The following is a 20,457-nucleotide window of genomic DNA, read 5'->3' as shown; positions in this document are numbered from 1 at the left end:
CTTCTTGACTGACCTTACAGCTCTTGAAGCTCCTTTTGACTTTGATAGGAATAAATGTCTGCTTTGAAGGCTTTCTATTTCAGCTTTAATTGTCTTTTGAAGCTTGGCAGGCAGGCAGAGAGAGGTGGATGTTACACCATCCCATTTTTACTGTGGTGACTAAGTAACTAACAGCAGGGCTTGGTTTCTGTGACGGTGGTTTCCCTAACCAAGAATCCATGCCTTACAGAGGGATTTTTGTTTGTCTTCATTTCTTTTTGTTTAACATCACCTTTATCAAAGCATTGCTTTCTAAAATTGTGGCTGTCATGGTTTGGTATCACGCCTCCTACCAGATTGTGGACCCTAATTAATTTTAGCATAATTCTTAGTAGTTCAGTTCCTGTTAATTACAGCTGTGGCTTTGTAGGATGGGCTGGAGTGATGTTACAGCTCACCCATGCTGGACAGGGGCGATCCCCTACCCTGCTCCTGGCTGTCTTGCCCTTTACCTTGTGTTAGCTCTGACGCTCAGCAGGATGCCTGGGCCGGTGCAGTTAGCTAACCTGGCAGAAAACTAACCCAAAAAAGGGAGGCGGATGGGTTTCTGCTGGCTTGGGGCATTCAGTCAGCTCCTGGGGGAGTCGTGTAGGTTTGAGAGAGGCTGAAGGGCAGGACTGTAGGTCTTGGGAGCAAGGAGGTTGGGAAGATGTTTGGGTGTGTTTCCTGAAGAGCAGAGCTAATTGAGGTCAGGTAGCCTGTCTGTGCCCTGGGACCACTTATCTCATGAAGTAGCAACTTGCTTAGAGATCACTCGTCTGCGTTTTGTTCAGCAATTCACGTAGGGAGTAGTCAAAACCAGAAGTGCCCTCTTGTTACTGTCTTAGACTTTTTGGCCTAGTTTTTGTTGTAGCATTATACACTTTATATTACCAGCTTCCATTTGAAGGACAAATACAAAATTTGTCCAATTTTGGGGATTTTGCAGCCTCCTCCAGCCATCTGCCCCACTGCTGCTTCTGTGAGGAAAAGTTTTCACCCTGTCTTCCTTTCTTGCACTTGATGCTCGCCATCCCTCTGTGCCCCTTGGATTCAGGGCAGGTGTTTATTCCTTTCCTCCCTGCAAAGCTCTCCCCGTTTCCCTCCTGCCTGCCAGCCTGCTGCAAAATTGTGCTTCCAGCCAGAGGGATCTGCAGATGCCACCGTTACTCCACCGTTACTCCACCGGCTCCTGCGGCCTCGCCACCGCACTCGGCACTGCCCAGGGCACCCCACTCCTGCCCTAGGGCTGGGACACCAGCCGCTGCGCTCACGGAGAGCAAACCCACCGTGACTGAACGTGCCCCCCGTAACAGCTGGGGGGGGGGGGGGGCTGGCTGGAGGCTCTGGGAGCAGAGGGGAATGACTCTCAAAAAAAGCCAAAAAAAACAAGAAGTCAAATTGTTACAGGAAAGCGGTAATTAATTCTCTCTCTGAAACTCAATTTTGGAGTTTTAGAAAGCAGGCGTTCTTTATTACAGCACTGGACACACAGGGGATAGCTCCTCCTTAATGTGTGTGTGTGAAGACAAAATCAACAAGCTTTTATACTACTTTAATCATACATACTCATTATATTAAATTTTTCTCACATTCGTAACTTTTCCAGGAACTTACTAGGATATGTTAATGCCTCTTAAGCATGTCTGTTGGAGTCTTCAGGTGGTTGTCGGGAATTCTTCAAATGAAGGCTCGTGGTCTTCTTCACTGTATCTGCCAGTTGACCCTTAATTCTGCACAAACTCAGTCCTGTGGTCACATAGATCTTGCCCTTCCAGGCTGGCCTGGTCTGGTCTGGTCTTGTTGCTAATTTGCAGCTTCCTTATCTTTATGTTTCTTTGCACCTGCTGCTACAAGGCTGAACCGTCTCAAGTGAGATTATTTATGAGTTCCTTATCCTACAGTTATTCTAATTATTCCTCAAAAGATGACTATTTGTTCTGCAGCACGATGATTAAAACAGCTTAAATTGATCTTAATAACTATTCCACAAGTGTCTATTTTTCTAATAATCTTAGGTATCAAAATGGCTTGGGAAATCTCATTATATGAGGTCATTTTTGTTACCTTGGCACATCCAGTCTCCTTCCGAGACACTGGAAACAGCTCACCCAGCAGTCTGACTGCCCTTGCTTTGGCATGGATGTCCATCTGCGAGACGGTCGCTTCCCGGTCCCACTGGCACGTCCCGGCTGCCAGCCACCCTTGGGCCCCCGGCTGGGGCCACCTCGTATGGGTGGGGGACAGACGCACTTACTGCACAGATAAATCAGGCGAGGGGGTTGCTCAGCTGAGTAGCTACACGTCTTCCCTGTTACCCTCAGGTGTAAGGCAGTACCACTCACCACCCCCCTCCCCCTCCCGGGTCTTGCCCAGCTTGTGTGGAGATGTCTCTGCTCAGAGTGCCTCAGGGCTGCCCGTAGCTCCTGGAAACCTCCTGTGTGGCTCCCCTCAGCCACCAAAGTAACCCCTGGTAGCCGTCTTCACCTGCCAGCAGGAAGGAGGGAGGGAAGGAGGAAGACCAGGAAGAAGGGGAGGGAAGGAGGAAGAGAAAGAGAGGGAGGGAAGGCTGCGTTTAGCAGCTACCTCCGGCAGCTAGAGTGAAAGCAGCTGACGGTCACCGTGGGAGAGGCTTGCGATGCCCTCAGCAACTTCCACCACCTCTTTGCCCAGCGGCCTGGCCGTCCTGACAACTTTCCCAGATGTGCTCTTCATTCCTGAAATTGTGAGTGCTGACTTTGCCCTGAGGAGGGGGAGGGCAGATGCTGTTTGTGGGGGCATCCAGCAAACCTCACGCTGCAGAGTGCCTGAGCGATGAGACTCTATGCAAAGCGTGTGGGGTTCAGGAGCCACGCCGCGTCCCTGAGCCACGAGGGTCTAGAGGCGGCCCCTAAAGCCTAGCATGCCCTCAAAGTAAACCAGATGCCCTGAGCTGAGGCTCTGGAGCTCTCCTTAAGACTGCAGGGGATTTTTGTGGTGCCTCTGAAAACCTTTTGCAATTTCCTGCCTAACAAAGCTGAAGGAAGGGGGTGCTGGTGGGATTAAACTAGGTTGCTAAACTGAGCCAATTAATTCACTGGAAGATGATTTTAGCAGCTAATACAGACAGAGGATAAACTGCTTGCTTAAAGCAGGGAGTAAAGACTACCTGAGGTAATTTTTTGCAGCAGCAAAGCCTAGGCTGCTGAATCTGTACTGCTCAGCTGTGGCGTGCTGGACCTGGGGGTGTGGGCAACAGTGGGTGAGTAAAGGGTGGACAAGTACCTTGTAAATTCTTCCCATATTGTAATTTCATTGAGCAGGAGGAGATCATAATCTTAATTGATTTGGCACAGGTGATTAAAAACAGTTGCTGTGAGTGCTGACTAAAATATGGAAAGTTTCAACTAGAACCTTTTTTCTGTGCCCTCTGCCCCCACCCATGAAACCTGCTCTTCTCACCACAGTTTGAGAGGCTTTTTCCAAAGCCTGGGCACTTTCATCCAGCATCGAGGGGTTTGGCTGAGTGTTGTAGGATGGCATTCAGATGATTTCATGCTAAAAACTTCAACTTTGCCATCTGGGACCAAATCCTTTCCTGTCACCCAATTCAGTCCACACTCGTGGGATTTACAGCGTTTACTTCATTCTCCTAGTGATACGAGTTGGGTTGAAGCAGGCATTACTGATGTGTAGAGAAAGGCTTTGCTTCGGCTCCTCCAAGTATGTTCTGGGGTCTTGGTCTCTGCGCCCAGGCCCTGAGAGCAAGCTCCAGGTTTCCTGCAGCTGCGCGAAGGAAGGTGCAAAGTCCCCGTGGAGGCTCTGGCAGGGCAGACATTTGCCAGCCACCCCTGCCCCTGGGTTGTGGTAGTGAACGTGCTGTTGACCTCGGCATGCTTAAAGTAAGGGCTGTGCCTTAAACTGTTTGTAATCCCTATCTCCAGGGCATTTGGCAAAGCAATAATGAGACAAAAATAAACACCCTGTCCTTTGGTTTGGGTGAAATCTGGAAATGTGGATCCTAAAGGCTCAGGAACCACCCAGGGAAGAGGAATGCTGCATAGCTGGATCTCTCCATCTCTGGAGGCGTACACTCTAGGTTGTGCAGCTGTATTATCTCTACTGTGTACAAAGGAGGCGGCTGCCTTGAATCACAGCATTCAGAAGGATAAAGAGTTTCTCGGTCCTTAGTAGAATCTGAGGTTGCCTGCAGTGGGTTCATAGGGTGACTACAAAAAAAAAAAAAAAAAAAAAAAAAAAATTGGCATTTCAAATGCTAAGGGAGTTGTGAAAATGCCAGAAGGTGCTGCCTGCAGCTCAGATGATCCTGCCACACTGGGTATGAAGCAAACATGCCCTTCTGAAATAAGCCTCCCTGTCGATCGAAACCCAACATTAAAAACTCTCTGAACCACCTTCCTGAGCACACTGGTGTAGGGAGGGTGTGAATAGCAGTGACGCCATGAGGCAAGACTCTTTCTGAGGTCAAGATCAGAGGCAAATGTTCCCAGCTGAATACCCGATTTCAGGTGAAGGCCAGGAAGAACTCAAAGGCAGCCCTGGGCTAGTGCCAGAGGCGTGCATGGCTTTTGGCTCTGCTCTGGATAAATCAATTTACCCCATGCTTGCCCTCTCTCCCCCTTTCACTTGCAGATCTTCGGAGGCCTTGTCTGGATCCTGGTGGCATCCTCGAGGGTCCCGTTACCCATCCTGCAAGGCTGGGTGATGTTTGTCTCTGTGTTCTGCTTTGTTATGTCCACCACCCTCCTGGGCCTCTACATTTGTGGGGTGCATGGGGGCAGCAGCTCCTGGGTCACCTTGGTAAGTGGAGGTGACAAACCTCAGGGCCTCTCCCTTCCCCGATATCACCAGTAGACAATTGTTTCCTTTGCTGTTACTGCACTCCAAATTGCAGGCTGGTACTTGCTTGTGTGGATTCCTTTTTTTTTTTTTTTTAGCTCCCCCCTTTGCAGTGTGTTCCCTCCTTGGAAATAACGGTGTGATCCTTGTTTCTTAGGATGTCATCTGCCAGGAAACAGCAGCTCTCTTCTACCTCAGTGCTGCCGTGTTGGAAGCCTACTTCACCTATGGTGCTCGCTTGCCTACCCACCCTCTGATAATCTACCAGGAGAACATTTCTGCTGTGGTGAGTGCCCGGCAGGCTGGGGAAGGAATGTGTGGAGGTGACTGTGGAGTGGCCTCAAGGGCAAATCTTTACTCACACCAGCAATGGAAGGGGGAATGACACTAGTCCCAGTCCTACTTCGCATGAACGTCTCCAAACATGCAAGAGTCAATAGAAATATAATGCATCACAAGGTATTTGCTCAGTGCAGGAACTCATACCATATAATAAAAAGTTAACTGGCTGATGTGTTTTTCCATTGCAGGTATTTGCATTCTTAGCTACCCTGATGTACGTGATCCATAAGGTGTTCTCACTCCTACGATGGAAATCATCCTAAAAGATTCCCCTCTCAAGTGTTGTGTTCACCCCATGAACACGAACGTTGCTCGACGACTGCGGTTTCCAGGCTGGGTTTGGGTTTTGTTTTTTAATGTATGTTCTATAAACAAGCAGCTTTTTATGTGGGACCATGGCAATGAAGACAAAGAGCCTGCCAGAGAAAGCTATATCCTGGCACAACCAGTTTCCTTTCAGTCTCTTCTGGGTTGGGTGCAGTTCGATGCTGGTAATTTGGGCCCAAATAGAGAAACATCCAGCTTTAAAAAGAATAATGCAGTTGCGGTCAAAGTGATAAAATCTCCCTGAACCACCCCTTTATGCTTCCAGGGTTGTTACTGCTATTGGGGGAAGCCTGAACAACCAGCACTAAGGAACGTGAATATGAAACTGGGTCATTTTAATTACCACCCATCCATGTAAGCCCTGTTTCCCTCCCTAAACCTGCTGTGCCAAAAGAACATTTTCATGCAGTTTCTGGAAATGCTGTCTCTGACTTGTGAGGAGAAACAGGGACAATATTTAACTTGTATCAGGGGCAACGTGAGTTATTGCAACCCCTGAAGAGTATTGCTGAATTACAAAGCACGACCATAATGGCAGGAATTACTGCTGCCTCTAACCTCTCTACAAAATACAACTCGGAGGGTGTGCAGTAGACTGTAGGAGAATTTTATGGATGACTAGCATAACATCTTGAGCAAGCAGAGGCAATCAACTCTCGTTTCTGGTGCCTGGCTGCTCTCACATGCACCAACACCATGAAAAAGATGGGTTTACTGTGATTTTGCAAATAGGCAAGAGTAATTTCTGCTGTTTTGCCTTTGCTGCACAGCGGTACGCAGCCCTGTACAGCCTCAGGAGCACAGCTCGGTAATGGGCAATGCCTGAGGAGGAGGCACAGCCTTGGGCAAGAACGAGAGAGCTTTTCTGGCCAGGGCAGCCCGAGGGCTCTGTAGCCAGGGCCAGTGGATAAACCACCAGCTCAGGTTAATCTTAGTGGTGATGTTCACCTGAATGCTTATGTTACTCCAGAGTGTTGAGTGTGCTGGTTTTGGCTGGGATAGAGTTAATTTTTTTCAGGGTAGCTAGTGTGGGGCTATGTTTTGGATTTGTGCTGGAAATAGTGCTGGTAGCACAGGGATGATTCAGTTATTGCTGAGCAGGGCTTACACAAAGCCTTTCCTGCCCCTCACCCCACCCCACCAGCGAGTGGCTGGGGGGCACGAGGAGCTGGGGGGGACACAGCTGGGACAGATGAGCCCAGCTGACCCCAGGGACATCCCAGGCCACGTGGTGTCATGCTCAGCAATAAAACTGGGGGGAAGAAGAAGGAAAGGGGGGCACATTTGGAGTGATGGCGATTGTCTTCCCGAGTCACCGTTACGCGGGATGGAGCCCGGCTGTCCCGGGGATGGCTGAGCATCCGCCTGCCCATGGGAAATGGGGAATGAATTCCTTGGTTTGGTTTGTTTTGCTTGCCTGCGCAGCTTTTGCTTTACCTATTAAACTGTCTTTATCTCAACCCATGAGTTTTCTCACTTTTACCCCTCTGATTCTCTCCCCCATCCCGGCGCGGGGGGAGTGAGCGAGCGGCTGTGCGGGGCTGAGCTGCTGGCTGGGGTTAAACCACAACAGTGAGTTAATTTAAATGGGATTTAGCCCCAAGAAGGGGTATTTTCATGTGTCAGGGGTGCCTTAATAAACAGCACTACCAAATTAGCCCTTCCAGCTTGTTGAGCAAAAAGTGCTTCCATTCTGAGTCTGAAGTTCCTAGATAATAACAAAGACTGGAAAAGGGAAGGGAAATAAAAGTCGTCTTGGCAGTACCTCTCTTGATTCAGATCCAGGGGGGACTTTTGGGCTGTGACCATGGGTTTGGGTTGAAGCTTTTTAATTGCAATGAGGAAAATATTTGACTTTTTTTTTTTTTTCTTGTTTTTTTCCTTCCTGAAAACCAGCCTGACCTGTTTGGCTTAGTGTTAGTGTGACAACAGCGAGCTGATTGCAAAAAGAAAACCGTTTTCAGAGCAGGAAGGGAACTCACAGCCACTTTGGACTGGCACTTGGTTCTGAAGGTTTAACACGCACATGGTGAAACTGGTTTCAACATCACATCATCATGGGGCAGGGTGGGATTGGTGCCCAGATTTGCCCTCTTCTCTTAACACCCCTAAGCTTAGCATTAAAGCACAAAGACACGTTTTTGTTTGGGTCTGTTCACAAAGGCCCCTGGGATGCAATAGCTCTGCCCACCTTCTGCACCGAGCAGCGCTGTCTGTCCCCTCACCTCCCTGTCCCTGTGCTTTGTGGCCGTCACATTTGCAGCCCAGGTCTTGGCAGGACTCCCATCTCTCCTCCCCGCTTCCTTCTGCCTTGCTTTGCCCTTTGCTTCTCCTTTCCCTGCCACGCACCAGTTTACACCAGTATGCACTAGTTCAGCCCCACCTGGTTTGCTGAGAGACCTTCCCCCCCCCCCCCCCGGCATTAGCATAACCTTGTTGTAAACCAGCACTGAAAAAAAACATCCAGTTTTTTTTTTTTTTTTCATCAGCCCCCACGCAGCTGGGGAGGGGGCTGAGGCTGTGGGCATGGAATTGGGAGGGCAACTCCGCGGCCCCGGTGTAACCTGGGCCAAGTCTTTCCCTGGGGAGGGCTGGGTAGAGAGAAAGGCCACCACAGGGTTAAGAGCATCCAAACGAACTGATCCCAAGCAGTGCTGCAATTTTGAAACCCTCCCAGCGCGGCCCCAACTTCAATCCCATGCAGCTGATGAGTTTGCAGGTGAATGAGTGTCCCAAGATGAGTTGTAGCAACATGCATGTTCCTTGCCTGGTGGGAAGAAGAGGAAAAAAAAAAAAAAAATAGAGGAAAAGAAAACTTAAAAAACCAGCCTGAGGTCTCCATTGCCCATCACGCCCAGCCCTCGTATCGTCTCAACACAGCCATGAAGAGCCTGGAAGCTGGGCAGCCCACAGCAGCTGACTGGAAAATGGCACCTCCATGTTTCTGAAGAGAAAGATGCTGCCCAGATCTCAGAGAATCTCCCAGGACCTACAAACCATCTACCACCAGGTCTCGTCCCCACAGAGAGCCCCGAGGAGAGTGTTGGGGCGTTGCTGGAGACCTTGCTCAGACACTTCCAGATCCAGCCTAGACCGGCACCTCATCTTCAACAGCATCCTCCTCACTCCATTTCCTTCATCCTCCCCATCCCTGGGATTCCCTTGCAGATGGAGCAGCCCGTTTAAAAAGCCACAGCTCAGCCCTTTATTCCAGAGCACTTACAAGTCCCCTTCACAGTGTTAAAAATCGTGGGCCCATCGCATCCCTGCAGCCACCACCAGACTTCAACTGGTTAGGTAACTGGTTTCCATCTCTGCCCTTCTCCTCCAGCTTCCTCAGCAAAACAAGGAGGTCTGCAGGCATCTACTCTATAGAGCAGGCAAATGGACTTAAACCATTCACTCGAAGGCAGGCAAAACCTCAGCTCCTGTGATAAAAACAAGATTACAGACATATAATTCATTAACTATGCCCAGATTGCAATCGTGGTTGCTTTTGCTTCTTTAAATAGCTTCTTAACTGTAATGTTAGCCGTTCCCCAAATATTTGTATATTGGCTACTTCGCTTCCAGTGACGCAGCGAGTTACAGGCACTTCCATCTTCTGCTGAACTGCAGGTGAATTTGATTTGTCTGAAAGCAAAGAAACTCAATGGAAAACGAGGGCGAGCTCTGTGGAAAACGCAGGAGTCTCTAATGTTTCTCATTTTATAGTCAGCTTTATCTGTGAGCGATGAGCAAACTGTATGCTGGGTAAAACACCTATACAAAAGCATCTATGCGAACAAACTTTTGAAAACGGGGAAACCCACAAAAGAGGACTTCCTCGGAGGGATCAAAGCTCCATGTGGGTCTGTGGCAGCGTTGGATTCGTGGCCAGCTTGGTCTGCCTTCCCCTCTCCTGACCCAGCCGTGGTCCACTCCCCACCTCTGATCTTTGCACCGAGACCATGACCCCCTCCTGCTCCAAGGGGTCTCCCTCATGCTAACAGAATCAAGCACTGAAACCCCATTTGTTTTGAGGGGTGGAAGTGCCTTATTCCTGATCCATGGAAGTGCTCAAACATCAGTTATTGTCCTGTGAGTCTGAGAAGAGCCCTAAACCTCCTCCAGAAAGCAGGGGCAAGGCAGAGGAGTCCTGAGGACCCTCATGTGAATTAACAGAACTTCATTGCAGGGCAAGCTCATTATGCGTGCCCAAAGAAGCAACAACGCTGGAGAAGGGTCTGGAGCACAAGTCTTATGAGGAGCATCTGAGAGAACTGGGGCTGTTTAGGCTGAGGAGAAGGAAGCTCAGGGGAGACCTTCTCACTCTCCACAACTACCTGAAAGGAGGGTGTAGCAAGGTGGGTGACGGTCTCTTCTCCCAAGTAGCAAGTGATAGGATGAGAGGAAATGGCCTCAAGTTGTGCCAGGAGAGGTTTAGACTGGACATTAGGAAGAATTTATTCCCTGAAATGATTATCAAGCATTGGACCAGGCTGCCCAGTGAAGTGATTGAGTTGCCATCCCTGGAGGTATTTAAAAGATGTGGCACTTAGGGACATAGTTTAGTAGTGGCCTTGGCAGTGTCAGGTTTATGGTTGGGCTTGATGCTCTTAAAGGTTTTTTCCAACCTAAATTGGTCTATGATTGTTTGTATCAAGATGGACAAATCACGTACATGGACTTACTTCTTTTCATAGACTACCAAAGATACTTATTACTAAAAAAAGTAGGTATGAATTATTTGTGTTTGTTATCAAGCAACAGATAATTCCGTCAACATACTTTCCTTAAAGCATTCATCCTGTCATCTGCTTTCCCAGTTGAAAAACCTGCAAGACAGAAAAGAGTCATTTTATTACTGAGAAACAGATGAGGCAGGACCTTCAGGAAGCAAAGGAGAAAAAACCAGAGAACTGCACAAACACTTTTAATATCTGTTATTTCTACTCCATTGCATAGTTTATACTCAGTAAATGGTACAGAGAAAACCACAAAAAGTAACAGTGCAGGAGTTACTAAGACCTAACAATTGGATGCCAATTGCTTGTTGTCAAATGAAAACAAATAAGGCTTAAGTTATTTCTTTTGTGTATTTGTCCAAATGATTGAATAGCAGTGACTGTTTCAGTTAAAAAAAAGACCAGTCTTCTGCTTAAAAAGAAGGAAGGGAATGAATTACAAAAAGGAAGCTGATGCAGATGTATCAATGTCTGTACAAAGAGTAACTCCAAGACCTTAGAAAAAAAAGGAGGAAACTGCGTTTCTATTAGTGAAACAGAGAAAATGAAAACCAGGTTTTACAGCATAATGCAAAAAAATATATGCCTGTAGAACAGAAAAAAAGCAGACTGCCAGTTTACAAACTGCTACCTATTTCTCTCTGAATCCTCAGACCTACTCCTATTTACCAGGTCAACTGTAGTAGTGATGAAGAGATTTCACAGCAGTCTCAGAGTATTTGCAGTCAGCTCAGAGCAAGGCATCAACGGACTGTATGGAGCGAGTAAGAGGATGTGACAATTGTTTTTACAAACTCCGTAGTCCAACAATGTCAAGGTAGATTGAATTAAAATTATTTAACTTCAAATCATCAGATCTAGCTTTTTTGGTCCTTTGATGTTTCTGTTGTGTCAGTTGGGACTGTGGGTTACCTGTATCCAAAAAGCAATGGGATTGGAGCCACTGGCCAACACTGACTCACTAATTTCATGCAGACATTACAGGAGAAATGGGCTGGAAGAGATCTAGGAAAGAAATACCATCCTGACTATTGTGGTGCTACAAGCAAAGAGGGGAAGAAGCAGACAGTCAAGGGTAGTGTCAGCTACCGGCTACCTCCTGCGACAGCTTTCCCCATGCATGCACCGTGTACCCAGAGGTCTCTGTCACTTTCTCCTGCACAAGAAAACGCAAGGAAACTGCGTTATTCTTTTAAACACACGCACAGAGCACAATAACAGTGTATTAATGCTGTGAAGTCACTCAATAGGTTAGAAAGTCCCCAAAATGAGGTCACCTGGGCAACCTCAATTCAACCATTCAGCACATTCAGATTAAAGTGATAATGTATTTCATGAAAAAGCTTTTCAGAGAAGAGGTAGGAGGAATTTTTTCAAAGTAACATGTCTTTCTGCTGGTGAACCACGCTTTACATATAAATTTTATTCCCCTCCAAACTGCAGTTAAAATCAAGGAACACATCTAGACTTGGATCTTTCACATAAATGAAGTTATGCAAAACTACAGTTGACTGGAAATACTGTCTTATTAAAGCTCCCACATATATCCCATCATCAGACATACCTATTAAGCTCATAATAAAAAGGAGACTATTTATATCCAAAAGGTGGATGCTCTGCTTATATACTGAGAGCAGGATTTTCTTTATGAGAGTCATATAGCAATGCAAATGCAATTTCTTGTGCTCTGTCACCAATACAATACATGCAATATTGCTGCCTCCTGATAGAGGTAAGAATTCTCTATTATTTGGATTATATTATTTGGATTATTTACTTCATAGCTATTAATCTTCTATTTTTTTAGCTGATTCTTCTTTTAATTCTGTACAGCTGTCTTACCTCTAAGTTTATTTGAGGCCTAACATCTGTTTGTATGTGCAAGAAAATACAAGAAAATGCATGAAAACTATCTCCTTATGGAAAAAAACTTAGCACACTCAAGAGTGTTTCTTAACTAAAACTTACCCTGCAACAAAAGAAGTCTTTAACTCCTGATATTTGAAAACTGGGTGAAAGAGGAACACTATCTCCTCAATAACAGAACTGGAAATGAGCAAGAAAGTCATTGCTGTACAGGGTAGCTGCACAGTGCCTTTATGCTGGGATCCAGGGCTAGTTAATCCAAGTTAGATGCTGCACAGAGATGGTTCGATTGCTTCTAGAGATACCTTGGTCATCACTACCTTGCATACATAACTCTGCTTAGAGTTCTGTTACAAAGAAATCACAACCAAACCAAGTGCCTCTGACCAGTATTCTTTCCCCAAGTCTTTGCTGAGAAAGAAAAGGAAAAGAGTCTCTTTTCACAGCTTGTATTCTAACATCCTTCCCAATCTTACATTTCTTTTGATTTGTCTGTTGTTGTTTAAGTGCAGAGGGCAACTGAGCACCACAAAGCTGCTTGCTTACTCCTCTCCCCTCAGGATGGGGAGGAGAAAATAAAAAAAAAAGGCTCAGGGATTGAGACAAGGACAGGGAGGGATGACTCACCATTATGGCAAAAGACACTCCGAACATCAATTTAATTAGAACACCACCATCACCAACACTTAAACCATCTGAGTAGGACAGTGAGAAATACAACCACAACTTAAAAGTACCTTCCCCCCATCCCTCCCTTCTTCCCAGGCTCAGCTTTGCTCCAGATTTCTCTACTCCTTCTCTACCTCCTCCCCCCACCCAGCAGTGCAGGGACAGGGGACGGGGGTTGCCATCAGTTCGTCACCCATTGCCTTTACCAACCCTTCCTCCCCAGGCGGAGGACTCCTTGTACTCTTCCCCTGCTCCAGCGTGGGGTTTCTCTCATGGGAGATAGTCCTCCATGAATTTCTCCCACGTGGGTCTTTCCCACAGGCTGCAGCTCTTCATGAACTGCCCCAGCATGGGTCCTTCCCATGGGCTGCAGCCCCCCCAGTAACAGACTGCTCCGGTGTGGGCTGCCCTCAGGGTCCCAGACTTCTTCAGGCGCAGCCGCCTGCTCCGGCGTGGGCTCCTCCACAGGCTGCAGGTCGGCATCTGCCCCACAGGTGACCTCCACGGGTGGCAGGGGGTGGACCTGCCCTCTCACCACGGGATACAGGGGGGTCTCTGCTTTGGCACACCTCCCCCCCTTCCTCCTCCTTCCTTCCACTGACCTCGGTCTTTGCAGAGGTATCCTCCTCACAACTCCCGCTCCTCCTGTGAGGTTCTTAAGTACGTTATTGCAGAGGCACAACCACCATCACTAACTGGCTCGGCCCTGGCCAGAGCTGGGTCCGACTTGGAGCTGGGGGAGCTTTGAGAAGCTTCTCACAGAGGCCACCTCTGTAGCCCCCTCCTCGCTACCAAAACCCCTGCCATGCCTCCTATTTACTTTATGCCATAGACAGCATTTCTATGGTTAGACTTCAAATTGCATGGTGAAGAGACCTTTATAAAGAGTCATAATGGAGAAAGCCTACAAATGGGTCAAGTCACAGATCACCGAAGTTACTATGAGACCAGACTCAAAGGGCCCTGAGTATTCTATTTTTCCCTAAATGTGTATAAATACAGTATTTGTAGGAAACCATTAAGTGGATTTTTTTTTATTATTATTAACTTCAGTAAAATAAGAAAGCTTCCTAAAGAGACTAAATCAGAAGCAAATTTAGGGGCTTCTGATTTGACAGATTCATTAAGAATTTCTGCATCAAGATGCTAGCTGAGGCTACAAGTAAACAAACCTTTTTTAACTAAAATCAGTAATACTTCCAAGGGACTATCCGGAGACTTAGAAGAAACAAACAAACAAACAAACCCAGTCAGATTGATACTAATTCTACCTAGAAATACTAACACTAGTGTCCTAGTTTTGGCTAGGGTAGGGCTAATTTTCACGAGGAGCTGGGAGGGGGCTCAGCCAGGAGAGGTGACCCCAACCAACCTAGGGGATATTCAACACCATGCTGACATCATGACCAGTACATAACTGGGGGAACTGGGCAGCGGGATGGGGTGCAGATTACAGGGTACTGAGTGGCGAGCAATTTCATTGTGTATCACTCCCTTTATATATTCATTAGTATTGTTTTATTGTTTTTTCTCTCCTTCTGTTGTTCTGTTAAACTATCCTTATCCTAACCCATGAGGTTTTACTTTTTTTTTTTTTTTTCCTGCCAATTCTCCTCCCCATCCCACAGGTGTGAGCGAGCAGGCACCTGGTGTTTAGCTGCCAGCTGGGCAGAAACCACGACAATTAGCTAGAAAAGAACCCAGGAAAACACACACCCAGCCACGCTGCCCTTTGCTGCAAAGTGGTCACCGCTGTTAGAGCAAAAGAAAATAAACCCCCCAAGAACCCCAACAACATGAAAGTGATTTTCAAAACCAGAAAGCCGGATTCACAGCTACTGACTCCTACTTCCTTATGACTCCATCTGCTCTGGTAAACCACGGAGCCCAGATCCATTTTGGTCAGGCACAGGCACCTCTGTGAAGAGCACGCTCAGCTGAGTTTTCTTCCCCCACCAGTGCAAGGGGATGAATACTTCCTGGGGCATGTCAGCCCACCCCCAATTCCAGGCACCTGGATTTTTCCAGGTGCCTGATCCTTCTCTTTGACTTGAAAGTCAGCAACTACACTCTGCAGCTGGGTGCCTAAGGTTAGGTAAAATAAATGCAAATATGCATGGCTGAATACTTTCAGGCTTTGATTTTTTGTAAACATAACCAGTATAGACAGTAAAAAGAAACAGCGTGTACAGGAAAGCATAGATGATCTCTTCTGCTAGGAGCTACCAGTGGTTATTTCTATCACTCTAAAGTTAAATAAAAAATGTTTTTACCACTGGATAACATATGCTCTAAATCTAATCACATATTACTACTTTTCCCAATTTCTTTTTTTTTTATACAAAACAAAGTGTCCCAGTGAATACATACAGAATTTGATTATAAAGCTTACCTTTAGAGATGAAACTTAAAATTCCTACAGGTATTTTAAAGTTGCCTAGTGGAAAAAAGGGTAAATTTCTTCTTTTTTTTTTTTTTTTTTTTTTTTAAGATCATGCCTCCCAAAGTCCTATTACAACCAATGATTAATTTGGCACCTTTTACATAGAGTAAATGCACATACCTGCAGCCCCTTTACCATTTCCAATAGCCACTAAAGCATGTGTTGATTTTTTTCTGCCTTCCTTTGCTTTCATACAAAACACATTTTTCACCTGAAGAAAAAAATCCACAGAGCATCTTGTTATGGCACAGTCCAACTGTATTTTTTTTTTTTTTTTGTAAAGAGAGTCAAAAGGAATTAGAGGTCTGTGATGAAGCTTTACAATATATACTGTTTTTGTCAGCAGGCACTGTCTGCAGTGGGACACCAACTTCAAGGCATCAAGTATGTAAAGGTTGCAAAAAAATCCATACTCAGACACAGAAGTTGTTACTTCAGTGTCATTAAAACTCTGGCTGCACAGCAAATAATGCTCTAATGCTGCTAGCTTCATCTGTGATTTCAATCATGATGAAAAAATTGATGATGAAAAAGGGAAAAAAATTGAAAGTGGTATTAATATCTCACTGTCCCCCTCACATTTTAACACATTTTAGAAGTACTCTCAGAACTGCTGAAGGCATGTTGTTGCTTTACACGGGTTAAAAATTAGGATTGAAATCTACTCGCGGACTGCAGAAGGCAGCCTCGTGACAGAGATGACGCAGCTAAAAAGACTTTATTTAAGAGGGAGGAAGAAGAAAACAGTATTTAATTCCTGGAGCTAGAAATGTTTGCAGAAGCTCTGCAAGAAATTCAAGCAGAGATGCAAGAAAGCTATTTACTTGGGAGTGGAGGGGGACACAACAACAACTGGGGAGACAGGCAGCCTTATGGTTAGCATTCTGGAAATCTAAATTTGCTTCTGCATCTGCTATAGACTCCCCTATGTGATTACAGGCAGGTCACTGGTTTACAGTCTCCCACCTTAAATGGTCTAATACATCACCTGAGGTACTTTATTCATCTAGCTCCTGTTCTAGTTTCCTTGGTTTTGTTTATACATAAAAATAAATGTTTATTTAAATATAGACATATATTTTAATATATAGTTTACATACAGTATATAATACATAACCTTTATAAAAAATATGAAACTAATATAATATATAGCATCTATAAGATATATATATACGCATATAAAATACCATACTGGATATTGCTTGACCGTGTCAATATCTGTGTCTCAGAATTACCAGTCAAAAGACACAATTTACTTCATGGTTCATGTCTCCCCTTCCTCTGAAATGCAACAGGGTCTAATTTCTTGAAGCCTCAATATGATTTCCATAAATTACAGTAACAGTGAAATGAAAGATGCATTGTTTATACATGAACTAAGCAGTGCTGCCCCCTTTTCCTTTTACATAATTCTTCACTAAACTACTCTGATTGTAGTGTTATATATCTGAAAGTAGATTATTATAAAATACTTGGTCATGGCTTAAACATTCTTACTAAAATTAAAAAGAAAAAGCCCCAACAACATAAAAAAAACAAAACAACCCCCCAAAATTCCACTGACATTACTAGGCAGAGATTAGGAATGAGTGCTTCTGAAAAATTCTACCTTGCTTTCATTAAAATAAAGATTAAATGATTAAAGATTTAATGATTAAACATCATTAAAATGCTGTCAAATTCAAGGTGCATATATATTCTAGAGAGCACTTTGAAGAAATACCAGCTTTGCTAATTGCTTATTCCAAGCTATTTTTCTTTCTGCAATCTCATTGCTTACAAGAACAAGCTAAAAAACCAAGCCCCCTAGGATGAAAGCGCTTGTGGAAACAGGCTATTTACAGAAAATGCAAAATAATGATGAAAGAAAAGAGAGCGAAGCAGAGTGATCTCCCCAGGAGCATCAAGAGCATACTGTTTTTGCTCTGCACATATTTTTATCTTCCACTGCCAATCTGCATACGTACTTGTACAAGAAAGTAGTTAGCATGTGTATTGTCAAAAATAAAGGATGTGATGTCTGTAGAAATCTACTCAAGAATTATTCTTCTCCCTTCCCAGAAGGTGGCAATAAAGACACATACATGAGCTTCTCCAGAAGCCTTCCTAAAAATGCTCATCAGCTGTTTCGGACGACTCTACCTCTCACTCAGCAAAAAAGATGAAAGTTTTTGACCAGATAGTTGAAGTGTTTTTCAGATAGGCTGACTCATCACAGCTCTGGGATAAACCCCAAGTGCAGTTCTCATCCAAATTAGTAATGAGCCCGATCCGCAGATGTTTAGTGCTGATAGTTTTCCCCTGTCCGTGTGTAAAACTCTCTTTTACAATTCACTGGGAAAAATAACATAGTTCAAATGCCCTACTGACACACTGTGTGTCTAAATGTGGCTTCATACTACAGCTCACATCTGAGTATGTGCCCTTTGGATTAACTCGGCAATAATGCATGCTCAAAGCCACATTATATCTGAAATTGCTTTGTTTCCTTTTCAAAAGATGATCCATAATCATGCCGAATCACAATTCACTGAAAAGCTCCTGAATGTTCCAAACGCCAATTATTTCACCCATACAGGCTGATAAGTTAAAGAGATAAAAAGATTTAATTATTTAATCAACAGAACCAGTTGAAGGTAGCACCTCTAAACTCTACTTCAAAGGCAAGCCAAAGTTCTTGAGACCTCCAAGAATATCAGAAATAAATTCCAGTGCACAGCTCTGACCTCTAATTCTTTTCTGTGACAGGTTGCTTCAGGTGCTATCTTAAAAACTGTCTGAAATTTTCGTTGTCAGACTAAAGACACTGTCAGTATCATCCAGGGAACAGAAAACTTCCCTGTAGTTCTACAAGTAAAACTGAGAGCTCCAATACCCCAAAAGTACTTTGGAGCCAACATCTCATTTGATGTAGATTTTTAGACACAGAGTATCTTGTGTACCATGTAATTTTTCAGTCAAGTGTGTCAAACAATGGATCTCAGACGCTGTAATTTCATGCAGCATTTCCTTTTCACAATCCTTTTTTATTGCACCCTTTGCAAAAACAATAGCTAGGAAATAATTTCCAATTACTTATAAAAAGAAACGAAGGTTTTAGACTGAGCATTAAGGAATATTCTTTTTGTCACAGGTTTCAAGTCTACCAAGATTAACTCAATGGTCTTAAAACAAACACAGATTCCTGGGTTTTTTGCTACTTTGTGGAAAACTGAAACTATGGCCTTATATTCTATTAACAACCCCTGCTGCACCTAGTCTATTTATTTTTATTTAGTGGATGCAGAACAAATGACTATAGAGTGATACAGCTGTAACTCTCTTCTGAGTTCATATTCCCTACAGTTGCACACACTTTGTGACAATACATTTAGAAATACTTAAGACAAGGTCCTTCGTATTATTTCGACCCAACAAACCTTTGTTTTTCTGACTTTACCCCTGCCTTCCACATGCCAACATAAAGCTGCTGTTCCTAAGGCAAGTCAGTTCTCCACGGCTTGGTAAAGAAAGCCCAGTGGTTCCTGGGGTCACCAGCCCCCAACAGTGACAGAACAGAGTGAGTCCCCACACATCCAATCTTCTCTACCGCCCCGCTGATATTTGCCAAGGGCTGGATTCAGATGATTAAATAAGTACAGGTGACATTCAACTGCAAGAACATAAACCTTGAAACCTCTGCTAGTCTTTTCCAGCTAGGAGTAGTGACTGTTCACTCCACTCCTGCTCAGATTTTGGCTAACACACAGCTCATGCTAAGGCCTGGTGTACACTGGGAGCAGCTCCACTGGGTTGAGGTGAAAGCAACGCTCAGGCCAACACGATGGCCAGGAAGAGCTAAAGGTCCTTATGCAGCCACTGCCACCTGCAGCCATCATCCTTGCATACGGACTGATACAGGGCCTAGATAGGAACAGGGGATGTAAGGGTTAATATGGGAATAGCAAGAAGGGGATGACAAGGGAAATAGTTGAGATAACAGTTCTGCTTAATGAGTAGATAGTTTGTAAAACATGATGAGCTGAGGCATGGAGTCTTTAGGCTTTATCAGTACAAAGCCGGTTGGGACTAGACCTACGGTTTGGACAACAGCCAGTAAGAGACTGAGTCTGCGCGAAACCTGGGGTCACAGAGCGGACAGGAGGAAGAGGAGCTTGACTTCATCCCCAAAGACCCCCACGACCACCACCAGAAGACACTGCGGAGACTCAATTGGGAGATTATGGAAATGCTAATTATAATACGAAGCGGGGATAGGTAATGCATATGTATAGGCGTATTGCGAAATATTATGAATATGTAATCATTTGCTCTATAAATCTAAGGTAACGGTGCCATATCAGGGCGCACAATAGGAGGAGTTATCCCCTGTGTGCCCAGCGCTGAATAAACATACCTACTTTACAATCTACCAGATTGTGGAGTCTGTTTTCCGCACGTCAAGACCGCCTGGCAGTTTCTTCAGAATCCCCTAAACTCATGGCAACGGTACAGCTTGAAAGTTTGGTCTGTACGGCACAAATGTCAGCTTACCCCAAAAGATTTTGAAGCGGATCTGACAGCAGCCAGACTGCTGAGGCCTTTGTGCTTCCCAGGGCGGTACGGGGGGTGCCCACACCGTGACAGAGGAGGAAGGATGAACACACTCGCTGTTGGTTTGGCAACCGTTTTGCTCACAGGTGAGTGAGTTACAAGCTGCAAGTAACAAGTTATGTGGCGTGTAGCTGCCGACCAGGCTCAAAACCACAGCAGCGTGAATGAAAGCTATGAACCAGAGAAGTCCACGTACTTCAGAAGGAAAGTCAGACTGGTTTCTCAGAAGTCTTACCATAAACCGGTATTCATTGGGCTGGACATTAAACCAGTCTAGGAGACCCAACAAATCTTTGCAGTGTAGGAGGTTGTACCAACTTTGTGGGTTGTATGAACTGGTGCATGTGCTGATTACCTCATCCTATTTTTCAGTGTTGTTTTCTTACCAAGCTGTACCTTTTGTATGGTCTTAGGAAATGGGAAAACGAGCAGTGCAGAGGCAGGATATTTGTCTCAAAGTGCTCACAAGAGAGGTTACTGCTGCTTCCTTCAAAGCAGCAGATGCTGACAACAGACACCCCAGTGTCTGGAATGTCTCGGTCCTCCTGGGACGTGCTCCTCTGCTATGACAGGAACAGGGTCACTCCTGTTAGATGTACTATTGCTTCCCAAGTGTTTCGCATTGGCTTCCCA

The 20,457-nt window shown here is 45.2% G+C and overlaps 1 protein-coding gene and 1 long non-coding RNA gene across 3 annotated transcripts; one reads left to right on the top strand and one right to left on the bottom strand.

Moving 5' to 3' along the window:
* The first annotated feature begins 1,943 nt into the window (after positions 1-1,943).
* On the top strand, positions 1,944-6,686 carry MAL (mal, T cell differentiation protein). The gene is made up of 4 exons (XM_033002956.1): positions 1,944-2,743; positions 4,651-4,818; positions 5,015-5,143; positions 5,388-6,686. The coding sequence occupies exons 1-4, from the start codon at positions 2,657-2,659 to the stop codon at positions 5,460-5,462; spliced, it is 459 nt and encodes a 152-aa protein (XP_032858847.1). The 5' UTR covers positions 1,944-2,656; the 3' UTR covers positions 5,463-6,686.
* On the bottom strand, positions 2,730-15,441 carry LOC122154315. 2 transcript variants are annotated; one of them, XR_006166204.1, is made up of 3 exons: positions 15,352-15,441; positions 10,297-10,343; positions 2,730-4,226 (listed from the first exon to the last, which is right to left on the bottom strand). It is a non-coding gene; the product is annotated as an uncharacterized LOC122154315 (long non-coding RNA). The 2 variants fall into 2 exon arrangements; XR_006166203.1 differs by lacking the exon at positions 2,730-4,226 and adding an exon at positions 8,047-9,851.
* Positions 15,442-20,457: the final 5,016 nt, after the last annotated feature.

Source organism: Tyto alba, unplaced genomic scaffold (assembly GCF_018691265.1).
Source record: "Tyto alba isolate M040663 unplaced genomic scaffold, T.alba_DEE_v4.0 Super-Scaffold_100000100052, whole genome shotgun sequence".
NCBI classification, from domain to species: domain Eukaryota; kingdom Metazoa; phylum Chordata; class Aves; order Strigiformes; family Tytonidae; genus Tyto; species Tyto alba.
Note: the sequence above shows the minus strand (reverse complement) of the source record. Positions and strands in the feature narration are given on the sequence as shown.

What these genes read in the sequence shown, in the direction of transcription:
- MAL (XM_033002956.1), top strand. Translation starts at nt 2,657, where the DNA reads ATGCCCTCAGCAACTTCCACCACCTCTTTGCCCAGCGGCCTGGCCGTC. An exon ending in TGCTCTTCATTCCTGAAATT is followed by an intron (nt 2,744 to 4,650) that starts GTGAGTGCTGAC and finishes TTTCACTTGCAG; the next exon opens with ATCTTCGGAGGCCTTGTCTG. An exon ending in AGGAGAACATTTCTGCTGTG is followed by an intron (nt 5,144 to 5,387) that starts GTGAGTGCCCGG and finishes TTTCCATTGCAG; the next exon opens with GTATTTGCATTCTTAGCTAC.